At 35.2% G+C, this 12,497-nt stretch overlaps 1 protein-coding gene across 3 annotated transcripts in view; it reads right to left on the bottom strand.

Moving 5' to 3' along the window:
- LOC106460257 (emerin homolog 1-like) overlaps window positions 1-10,470 on the bottom strand; it is a 21,664-nt gene extending 11,194 nt beyond the window's left edge. The window contains exons 1-2 of one of the 3 annotated variants that reach the window (XM_022386929.1): window positions 10,448-10,470; window positions 1,427-1,561 (exon numbers count right to left, since the gene is read on the bottom strand). In XM_022386929.1, the coding sequence (XP_022242637.1) occupies window positions 1,427-1,529 (103 nt within the window). In that variant the 5' untranslated portion in view covers window positions 1,530-1,561; window positions 10,448-10,470. The other 2 variants (XM_022386926.1, XM_022386928.1) reach the window with 2 other exon arrangements.
- Between the last annotated feature and the right edge of the window lie 2,027 nt (window positions 10,471-12,497).

Genomic DNA, 12,497 nt, shown 5'->3' with positions numbered 1-12,497 from the left:
ATGGCTGAGAACGAAGTTCAAGAAAACTTCCAGGTGAACAAGATATTGGGTGGAAATGAGAAATGATTTGGAAATTTTAACGAGCCATCCAAGATGGGCAGCCTCCTGCAGAAGAAAGTTGGGCTCATCTTGGGTGTGGGACAGGAGGAGCCAACTGTCTATGTAGAAATGGAATTGCAGCTCTAGTCTGTGCAGATGACAAGTGAGGGCTCTGACAATGCAGCTGACAATGTAAGGAGTGGATACTATGCCAAACAAAAGAGTTCAAAACTGGAAGGTACGATCCCGGTGTATGAAGTGAAGGAAATGTCATTAGAACACAGCAATTGGGATATGCAGAAACACATTCAAAACATTTACCTTGGTCATCCACAGTCTGGGCAAAAATTACCAATGGACAGAAAGAAAGTTTTTCCAACTTAAAGAGTTGGATGACTAGGAAGTGATTGAGGGAGGTAAGGTTGCTAACAGGATGCTAGTCTCTGGTCACAAAGAGATGAGAGTAAAACCCCTGAAGGTTGTACACCTTCTCTATGGCTTATTTGTCCAGTAAGCCCAACACCACCTCCTTGAGATGTCGAAAATAGCCAGAGGTGAAAGGAATAGGAAGGAAAACAGGATTAGGACTGAGAGGGGGAAGAGAAGAGAAATGGAAAGAAAATCCCTAGATAAGAGAACATGAGTAACTCATCTGACAGCAGAAAAGTGTAAGCTGCAATAGGTCACAAACCTACAAGGTAGTCATCAATGATCTCACCGAGTCTGACATCATCTAGACGTAGGACGGGTGGAAGAGAAAGGCCAGGAAGTGGGAATCAAAGTCAGGAATCAGAGTAGTTTGCATAAGGAATAGAGATGGAGGGAGGGTTTGAGTCAATTGGGAAACTAAAGATGATAGTGATGATTGATAATGGGCAGCCTCAGCCTAGGAGTCAATGGAACCAGGAATACCTCCAAAAATGTCGGGGTGAAGAAAGGGGGCAGGCAAATATCTCATAGAAAAGAATAAGGTAGGTGAACCTGTGAAAATAAAGTATCCCTACTGACAGAACCTGACTTACAGAGGGGAGAAAAATGCAAAGGGAAAAAGTCAAAGTAGATCGATAAACACTAAAGCTGTTATTGGTTGTAGAAAACATTATATAAACCAATAAAGTATCTGTAAAACTTTTATGACGTAAATACTGAAGATTTACAGGATTGTTGAAGTATTATGGATAAAGAACAGTGAAAATGGTGCAAAACACTATTAACCAAGTAAGCAGATAAGTTTTTTGATGAAAGTCACATTAAAAGGTTTTTTCAATCATAAAATTATGTATTTTTGCTCCAAGAGTGACTACACAATCATCATAATGCACTTTATACAAATATGATTCAGTTACATGAAAACTTTAGTATTTTATCACTATTAACTGACACTTACCAATAATTGGTCCAACATCCACTCCAGCTTCTTTCAACCACACAAAAAGTTCATCATCAGTTAAGTTGGTAATGTTAATCCCATCCACAATGAGCTCTGGCATTATAACTGACTGTACTTTGTGTGATCAAAAATCTGTAAATGGACAAGTAAAATTATACCGTGTGACAACAAAATATGTTCAAATTAACATACATACATTACAAACTCACAGTTTCATTAACAAAAAAGGACCAAAACTACATATACAGGTAATATTTTATAAACTGGATGTGTAACTACTCATTCTTTTCACCACAGCTAAACATTCAGCTGAAGACTTTATGATTTTTTCAATAATCACATCTAAATCACTACTTCCACACCAGTGATCTTTTCACACAATAAGTCCTTTCAAAACTCCTTACCCCAAATACATAATTCACACTTCACAATATCAAAACTATATTTCATGTTCTAGCTCATTCAGAACATTCTGAATAACAGAACCTTTTTTTTTAATGTAATCAGTCATTACAAGCATCTTCAAAATGTTATCTAACTCGTATACTTAAATAATGAACGACAAAGATTCAATAATGAAGAATACCATGCTTATATGAAAGTGAAATTTACTATTATAATAGAAAGTACAGAGGAATATATAACTTAATTGTGTAAGGGATAGCATCAAGAGTTACCTGTGGAGATGAAATTATAAGTGTGTCACTAGAACTGAATTCAAGGTTTTTTGGAAATGATTGGTTTACATTTATGGTAGGAGCTGACTTGTTTGCAAGGATTATAAACAAAGTAGTAAGAGCACCTTTGTGCTAGGACCAGACAGTAATGAGGGGCAGAATAAACTAAATGCAAAAAATATAAGATGCAGAGAAAAGTGTTGTGTAGAAAGAAAGTTAAGATATATTAGTCTGAATATAAGGCAATGTTTTTTTGATTAATAATTAGGCTGTAAAGTTCACAGGCTGACCACAGGCCTCTTCTCCTACTCTAGCCTGTCACATTCCTGAATGTCCAGATAGCATTCCTCTACACATGCATGCCAAATGCTTGCTCAAGGTCATTGCCAATTCTTGCAACTAATCCATTTACAGGCTGTTCAGTTACAGTACTGATTTTGTTGACCTAAAAAAGGATGTTATGACACTCAATTTTTTTCTTTCCCATGGTTTCTGAAATAGGGGGTCACCTTACATTCGAGATCACCCTATAATCAGGCCATGACAGTAGTTTTAAGGATAGACTGTCATTATTGGAATGATGAAAGTATAAGAAATAAAATAAAGGATTTTAAAGAATCAGTCAGAATGGAGGATTTTGATATAATGGGAATGCCTGAGACTTAGTTGAATATAGAAAACTCTTATGGGAGAAATTTCTTTGACATAGAGCATTATAGGTTGTTTAATAGCAAAGGAGCACAAAGGCGAAGAGTGGCTTATATGTCAAATGTGAATTACATCCAGATGAAGTTGAGGGCATCAAAGAAAATGGCAGGAAGATTGAATTTATTTGAGTTTCTGTTAGCAGATATAGGGAGAGAAGAATTTTAGCTAGAATGTATTACAGACTATCAAATGAAACTGATGAAATCAATGTAAAACTCCTAGTGAGAATAATATTTCAGCTGTAAATGAGATGATAATTATGGGAGATTTTAATTTCAAGCATATAGATTGGGAAATGTTAAGAGTCCATGATAGAGACAGGTTTTTAAAAAGTGTTTGGGATGTTTTCTTCACCAATTGGTTAGGAAACCTACTAGAAACAATGCTACTTTAGATTTATTTTTAACTTCTAATATAGAAATGGTTGAATGGGTAGAAATTGGGGAACATCTGGGTGCAAGTGATCATTGTTCAATAGGTTCAATGTTTAACTGCATATAGAGATCAGAAATAATGAGATTTTGTTCACAAATTTTGAAAAATGCAACAACAATTATCTGATGTGAATTGGGCAACTACATTAATTGGAGATACTTATCAAATATAGAATTTTTTTTTAAATTCAAGATAGACGTGTTTCTTATAGAAAAAAAATGACTGCAATGAAAAAAACTTTTGGCTCATAAAGGATATAAGTGATCAAATGAATGAAAAGCATTATAAATTTATGAAGTTTAAATTAACTGCTACAACAGGAGACTTGCAAGATTATATAAGGTCAAGAAAGTTGACCAAACAGGAAATTAAGGGTACATGGAAAAAAAAGTTGGCTGAAAGTGTAAAATTTAACAGTAAGAATTCTTTGATGGATGATAAGGGAAATCTCATATCTAAAGATTATGGAATGGCAGGTTTACTAAATTCTACTTTTGCTTTAAATTTTACACATTACAATTTAAACAATATTCCTTGTCCTGAACAGTTGCTAGATGAAAATAAGATAATCACATTAATTCTAAAACTTACTGAAATATTAAAAAATTTTAGGTTCCTGGGCCAGATATTCCCCAAGGGTTTTGAAGAAGGTTAAGGATTGGATATGTGAACCACTTGCTACTATTCTTTGTCAGTCCTTGAATAGTGAGCAGGTACCAGAGGATTGGAAATTAGCTAATGTAACTCCTCTTTTCAAGGAAGGTGATAAAAATAGTCCCAGTAATTATAGACCCATTAGTCTTACATCAGTTGTGGGAAAAGGTTTGGAAAATCTGTTAAAAATGCTTTGCAAAGCCATTTAACAAAGTTTAGAATTTTATTGGATAGTCAACATGGTTTCACTAAGGGAAAATCTTGCCTTACAAAACTTTGACATTCTTTGATAAGGCTACTGCTTATGTAGATGAGGGTAAAGGTGTAGATTTGGTGTATCTGGATTTTCAGAAAGCATTTGAAAAGGTGCCACGTAAAAGGTTTGTAAAAATAATTCTCTATAGGTGTGGGAGATAAGTTAGCAAATTGGATAAAAAGAGTGGCTGGATGGAAGACAGCAGATTATTGTTACAAATGGAATTCAATCAAACTAGATTAATCAATGGAGTACCTTTGGCTCAATGATATAGATGAAGGAATGATCAATAAATTATATAAATTTGCAGATGATATTAAGTTAAGATCTTGGATGTTGCTAGCTGTGAAGAGGATGTTGCTAATTTATAAAATAATTTAAATCATTTAGTGAGTTGGGCAAATAAGTGGCAAATGGGTTTTGATTATAATAAGTGCAAGATAATGCATGTGGATTATCATAATTTGAATTATAAGTATAATTTAGCTGGAAATAACCTTAATACTGCCATGAAAGAAAAGGATCTTGGTGTAATAGTTGATCAGTCTCTTAAAACATCCAAGCAGTGTTGTTGTTGCTAGTAGTAGGTCAAATAGGGTTTTAGGTTGTATCTACAGAAATACTGAATACAAGACTAAAGAGGTTATAATTTCATTGTATATGTCACTGGTTAGGCCACATTTGGAGTAATATGTTCAGTCTTGGGCTCCTTACCTAATGAAGGACATGGAATTGTTGGAAAGAGTTCAGAGGAGGGTTACTAGAATGGTGCCTGGGTTGAAAGAGTTGTCATACGACGAGAGGCTGAAATCTCTCAAATTGTTTTCTTTTGAAAAAATATGAGTTAGGGAGGGATCTGATTGAGGTGTTTAAGATTGTAAAGGGAATTGATAGTGTTGATATATCACCTTTTTTATATTTAACAATGAGAATAGTAGGACAATGGGACACAAATATAAATTTTGGCAGGGTAGGAGGCATCTTCAGCTGAAACAGTTTTATTTTTCTAACAGGGTGGTTGGTCTTTGGAATGGTTACCTTCGGATGTTGTGGAGGCAGTAAATTTAAGTGAGTTTAAGAGAAAGCTTGATAAGTATATGGATGATAAGAAATGGCTTTAAGATTTGTTTTTAATTTACTTATCAATAATTTTAGTCTAGTTTAGAGGATGGGACAGCCGAGATGGACCAATAGGTCTCATTTTGTCCCAAAACATTATGTTATGTTAATCTCTCCAAAACAGGGAAGTCCCATATAAATGTCCTGATGCCATGTCAGAACTAAAGTAATATTGACCAAGAGAATAATAAAAATTTTCAGACAACGTATGCATTTGGGTAGCTTTAATATAGAACTTTAGCATTAAGAAGAACCACTAGAACTTGTAGAAGTACGAGTAGAATCAAAATATTGGCATAGTTACAGTATTACCCAACATTCTTCTATTTTTCTGACAACCTAATAATTTCTAACACTACCAATACCATCATAATTCATAGTGTTAAACTAACAGTAACAGAAAACACCCATTGTGATTTCACACTAACGTTATAGCTAAAAATTCTAAAATTAAAATTCACTCAGACTTTTGCCTACACTTTTTGTCTATACTTTAGTTTTAGAGCAGTAGCTAAAAATTACACTGTAGCACGCAAAACATCAACTTCATCAAGAATCTTCTTTACAGGCTTTAGTTCTTAACAAGTTCAACTTCAAGCTCAATTTTCAAATTGAAGCAGATGTAACTACTTATTAGAAAAGCTCAATATTTTTATCACCAACCTTTCTCAAAACAATAAGAAAAATATTAACTTTATTATTATTTATTATATTAATGCATTATTTACGCTATTTTAAACACATGAAATACGTTCACTCAATACTACATTCACTCACGTGTGCCTGTATTTCGGTTATTCTTTCTGCCCTCTGGTGAGGAAAACGTTATTTCATTATATTAAAATCCATTGCGAGTGGTAACTTAATTAAGAATCCGAGGGTCCATAATTGCAGTCTGTTGTACTTTGGGGCCGTAGGTATATTATAAGATCAATAAATATTCATTTTTTAGAGAAAATCAAATTTCGTATGTATCTCTCCCGTAAGGACTTTAAGTGACTAACTTATTTGAATACTTTTAAGAGTAGTGACTTGGTTTTACGAAATTATCTACTAGGCTTGCCGAGTGTATTGTTACGTATCTGGTCGTTTGCTAATTTCCGGTAATTCCGGAGGAACTTCAGCGATACAAGTTCTTTCTTAATTAAAACTAGTTTATTATTTCTCGATACAACTTTGTAATACACAGAACTTCCACAGTCACTTTAAACTTAACAACCTTTATAACACACGCTATAAATCGCAGTGATTCACACACTTTACTTACGGTGCCTACTGTTCGTTTGACTCAATTATCTATCTCTTCAATCTATCTGCCCGCTCGCGCTGGTTTTTCTCGCCAGGCTTATAAACGAAAAAAGAAGGCGCCTCGAACAAACTAGAGTTGCCAGGAAAATTCATTATCCTTCTAGAAACTCCAGCGCGCATGCTCCCAGCGTCGCGTGACTTCGGCTGTCGTAACACTATTATCACTTAAGTTACTAAGTCTAAGGTGAATCATATCCGATTATTTTAGGATAATTCCAATTTATTGTATAGTCTTTTTCTCTGGCATTATGTGTTATTGCAGATTTTCTTATTACAGAGTCTTGTGGATCCGTTATAAGACCGTAGATATATGGAAAGATGGCTGTCAGTAGTTTTCTTCCTGTTCATTGTGTTCAATTTAATTTTTATTGAATTTTCTGGGTATTCAATATCAATAGGGTTATAGTATGTATATATTTCTGTTCCCTTTTCTCGCCATCTTCTTGGGTACTACAAATCTTGTTCATTCTTGAAAGTACTAAAAGAAGGCTCAGGTCTGAACCCTGGTCACAACCGTCATATAGTCCTTTTGGACTTCCTTAAACACACAAAAGGTTAGTAGACAAAATCTAGGATGCAAGCTAGTTAGTAATAAATAGTAACTAACAAATAATGAGAATTGGGTGATCATATAGAGTAATTTGTTATCTGCAGCCCCAATCATACTGTAAGTATTGTTGTATGTTATATTTTTAGTGTTTTAATTTAGACGTCTGCTAGAAAAAGCTGCTAATAATGATGGTGTAATGATAAAAAAACTTTAAGAAATATCGTGTAGTAGAGTGCCTGTGAAAGTCAAGTATTTAGCGTGAAGTATTCACTTAAATAGCAAATGAGTATTCAGTGAGAGTTATTGCGTTTGCTCTGGTGGTGTTACTAAGTGATATCACATGTATAAATAGATAGGAGGGTGTTAAACAATGTCTAAAAGTAAATTCAGGTTTACACTTACTACTTATGGCCCAAATACCTAATATATAGGGTGTTACCAAGTGGACATATCTAAATATGTCGACTTGATTCTAGCAATAACGCAAGTGAAAAAAAAGTACCTGCCCAGGGAGAAATAATTCAAGGATTGTTCAATGAGAAGGCTCCTGATATTTTTACAGTTATCCTTATCACTACTGATACCTAAATGGAACCGAATCATTTGTTCCTTGAGCTGCTGGTTTTTCTTCTTTTGTGAGGGTGGATTCCAGCAATGGTTTCAAAAGGATGATTTGCATCACTAAGTACTGTAGTGCTTAGTATATGTAGAAATGGGCTGGAAAAAAATGTCCGATGCATATTATGTATTGCTCATCAGAGTCTCAAATCTCTCTTATAACAATCTAAGAATTTTTTTTTATAAATACCTTACTTTGGTTTTCGATGTTTTACAAAGCTATTATGGCCTTCAGTTTAGGCGAAAAAATACATCGCTAAAGTAGAGTACCGGCGAGTACCATGACAACCAAATGTTCGACTGATTATTCTGCTTCTGGAGCCAGAAGGGCTAACTCACCAATGCTTAAAGTTGTTGCGATGATTTACACACCATAATATTGCATTTTAACTTGGAGAGTGTAGAAGCAGTATAATGTTTCACTAATTTCAACATATGATATCTATCAAGACGAATCATCACGCCAGACTAAAACTGCTGTCTCCATACTCCATAGCGACTGCCATTCATTATAAAATATTCATTGGTATTGTTTAAAAAAAAGATGGGAAACAATTTTAAAAAATTGAAAAATAAGGATGATGTACGGATTGCAATGCTAAAAAGTACAGAAACAAGGTATGTATGAATACACAAAACTATAAAAAACTTCCTACATAAATAGCCACTGAGTCAATGTTACAAGTTTATGGGAATTAACCTTGTAAGACTTTACAGCACAATTTAGTTTAAATGTTTTTATTCAAGCCTGAATTCGTGCAAATGAAAATAATTTAACATTTAGTTGTAGATAAAAGTTTTTCTTGGAAATATTTGCTTACTCATGTAGGGATTTTTGTATGGTTTTGTGTATTCATCCCTACTCTTTGTCATTGTCATCCCTACATCATCCATAATTTTTTCAAAACTTTTTTGTTTTTACTTGTAATGTAGGACGTTCCTGGTTCTGCCCTGATGGTGGAATTCATAAATCATTTGTCTCTACTGATGATGGTATTTTGATTCTTGATTGTGGCTCTGGTCATATTAGAATCACTTCTGTGAAGTTTGGTTCTGCTACTGAAACTAGTTGCTCCAATGGCCCGACTCATCTTGGCTGTGATATCCATCGTAATGGTTGTGAACCTGCAGACGACCTCTGACTGCACCACCTGGGAGACTGTAGGATCATTGTGTGTATCTCTTCCTTGTGTTATCCACCTTTCTTCAGAGGAACTGGAACCACACATATAATTAGAGTGAAGTACTGTGATAAAATGTGGCTTGAGGTCTCCACTTTTCAGAGATACACAAACTTACGCACAAAACAGTCAAACTTCCTTACTGGTCCTGACTTCTGTGATAGTTAACAGTTTTGTTTCCCTTTCTGTCAGATCAATACGACTGTAAGGTTGTCAAAAACTGCAGAAGCAACAGGTTTTCTCATAACTTCTCAAATGCACCGAACACTTACTGACTAAGGAGTCTTTCTAAGTCACCATGCTTTGGAAGTGACTAAGATTTTACCCTAAAATAATTGCCCTAAATTACTAGAATGTGAAAAAAAGAAATATTAAGAAGTTATAAAAGTGTATTATAGCTTTGCCATAAGAATGATATCTGCATCTCTTTGTTTTCTTGAAACTATTTCTAGCTAAGACAAGATTTTTGTTACCCAATATAGTCTTCCTCCTAACAACAAAAAAATTAACTACAGCATAAAACTATCCCGATATCTATCAACCTTTTCAATCTCTAGTCTAAGCTTATAATTAATGCTTATCCCATGCTTTCAAAAATTGTTTATGTCCTGACTCCTAACACAGTTATGTTTTGTCCCATATTCATTAGTTCATTATGATATACATTTTTATTTTTTAACTATTTTAATTACTGTGAACTTTAACGTCTTACTTTTATAATCATCAATACCTCATGCGTAAACATCTAGTCACAGTTTACTTTTGGTCAAGTGCTGACCTTAACTACATTAATAAGTTATTCTTAACCTCCCCAACCTAGTATCCTTACTGTCCCTGGTCTTCTCTTCTTTATGGATTTTTATGTGTAATATTCAACTGTAATCTATATCCTATGGTTTAATCTGGCTCACATGCCCAACAATAATGTTAGATTTACACTTGCTACTTATGGTTTAATCTGGCTCACATGCCCAACAATAATGTTAGATTTACACTTGCTACTTATAGATAATCCGGCTCACACACCCAACAATAATGTTAGATTTACACTTGCTACTTATGATTTAATCCGGCTCACATACCCAACAATAATGTTAGATTTACACTTGCTACTTATGGATAATCCGGCTCACATACCCAACAATAATGTTAGATTTACACTTGCTACTTATGATTTAATCCGGCTCACATACCCAACAATAATGTTAGTTTTACACTTGTTACTTATTTTTATTGTTTACTCTTTATCTTACCAACATAAACTACATTAATATCAACCTAAGCTTTAAGTAACCTATCTGTCGATTATCTTGTAATCAGTAACCACTCCATCTAAGTATCAGGATCAGCTTACACACTTCTATGAGCTTTGAAAACAACATGTACTTGATCGCGATTGTTCACTTCAATCTTTAACTTTTCAGTTTACAGCTAAGTTTTATAATTGCATGTCAGAGAACTCCTAACTAATACACACTATCAAGAACAATAGCAAACAGTAACAATACGCACAAAACAATATCTTTTTTGTAGGTCATCTCAATTTCTATCATCAGTCTTTCTTGGCGACTTTTGTCCTGTTCTACTCTCAGAGCTCAGTAATACGAACCACAACTAGATGTCTCTGCTATCAGGAAGTGACAGAGACCCAAGATAAAGAATTGATGATTATTTTTAGCGAAATGTGCACAATGGGCTCTCTGTACTCTAATTATCATGAATAATCGAACCCCGGATTTTAGCAGTTTAAGTTCAGAAACTTACCGTTGATCCGCTGGTGGACTAGATACAGAGAGGGATTTGCCAAATTATGTACAAGATGTAATTTTGTTGACACGAGACTTTTATTACATAGCTTTATACTATGTTTTGTTGTTTTTAATCTTATTTCACTTTGTGCTGATACATCATGTAATCATTTATAAAAACAGATTTATAACAATTATGAACTGCCTTTTTTAGCAGAGTAAATGAAATCAAATTATTTTGAACGCAAACTGAACGAAACAATTAAACCAAGTTTCATCAACCATTGAATTTTTGTCTGATGCTCCTTCGTATTTTCTCTTCATCAGGACTGAATATCATCTTAATTAGGTCTCTAACAGTGACGGGGCATGGCATGGCCTGGTGGTTAAGGCGCTTGACTCACAACCTGTGTTCGCGGGTTTGAATTCAGTAACCGAATATGCTTCCCCTTTCAGCTGGGGGAAGGGGAGTTATAATTTTACAGTCAATCCCACTTGCCATTGGTAAAGAGTAGCGGAATATACAAGTTGGTAGAGAATTCACCTAGTGTTCAAGAGGTGTCGAGATGAAGAAGTATATTTGACATAAAACTTACCACATTCATGATCAACTAGTGGCTGACCAACAACCTTGAAATTAGGCCCGAGGACAGGCCTTGTTTGTGAGAGGGGAAGAATGTAGCAGTTTGAGTTGTTAAAAAGTGACATACTAGCTAGCGCTAGTGGGTTAGCCTGGCGTGTGAGAGGTCAAGGGTTGAAATCCGACCCAAGATATATCTTTTCACAGATATATATTGCCATATCTTCATGTGGATATTGTTTACACACAATATAACAGAGTTAATCACCCAGTTAGTTGATAGCTACTTTCCAGAGAGAAAGGTTATCGATGTTTGTGACGAGGAAATCACCAACAGGACTTGTGACAGGAGAGGCTATAAAATTGTTTGTTGGTTTTGAATTTTGCGCAAAGCTACACGAGGGCTATCTGCGCTAGCCATCCCTAATTTAGCAGTGAAAGACTAGAGGGACGGCAGCTAGCCATCACCACCCACTGCCAACTCTTGGACTACTCTTTTACCAACGAATAGTGGGATTGACCGTCACGTTATAACGTCCCCATGGCAGAAAGGGTAAGCATGTTTGGTGGGACGGAGATTCGAACCCGCGACCCGCAAATTGCGAGTCGAGCGCCCTAACCACCTGGCCATGCCGGGCCCTGGCTATAAAGTAACAAGGGTTCCTATTTTTACCTTTTTACATTAGGTAGAACAGAAATGCTAGAACAACTGATGGCAAGCCTGGGACAACAAGTAGCTTCGGTAGATGGTATTTGGCCCTTGTTGAACCATGGAGTAGCTATTGTAAAATTTTAAGGAATTTTTCATCTTCTTGGAACAGGAAGTAATAAGTTGCTTCTAATGAACCATGGACTAGGATCGTCATCAAAAGTCGGCATGTTATATTTAATGTATCATAGAATGAATGCTCTAATGCCATCAATTCAACTGCTTAAGACAAGGGATTAAGAACTGGTTTTCCATTCTGTGGAACCATGGAGCACGTGGGTCAATGTTCTAAGATGAGTTGCTTCCAATTGGCCACTAGTTTCTTAAATATCCAGTGAATATTCGATTGATCGAACATGAGGTTCCTCGTTCAATAAATTTGGATGAAAAAATGCCACTGGTTTATGGTTCCCGTGAAGTTCAGAATAGATACTCCAGGAAACGAAAGTAAGATCCTTTTTCTATGAAATACGAATTCGTGGCATTTGACGAGACTAGGTTGGGTGTGATATTTTTAAGTTCTAG

Source organism: Limulus polyphemus, unplaced genomic scaffold (genome assembly GCF_000517525.1).
Source record: "Limulus polyphemus unplaced genomic scaffold, Limulus_polyphemus-2.1.2 Scaffold736, whole genome shotgun sequence".
In the NCBI taxonomy this organism is placed as follows: Eukaryota; Metazoa; Arthropoda; class Merostomata; order Xiphosura; family Limulidae; genus Limulus; species Limulus polyphemus.
This window is presented reverse-complemented; position numbering and strand designations above follow the sequence as displayed.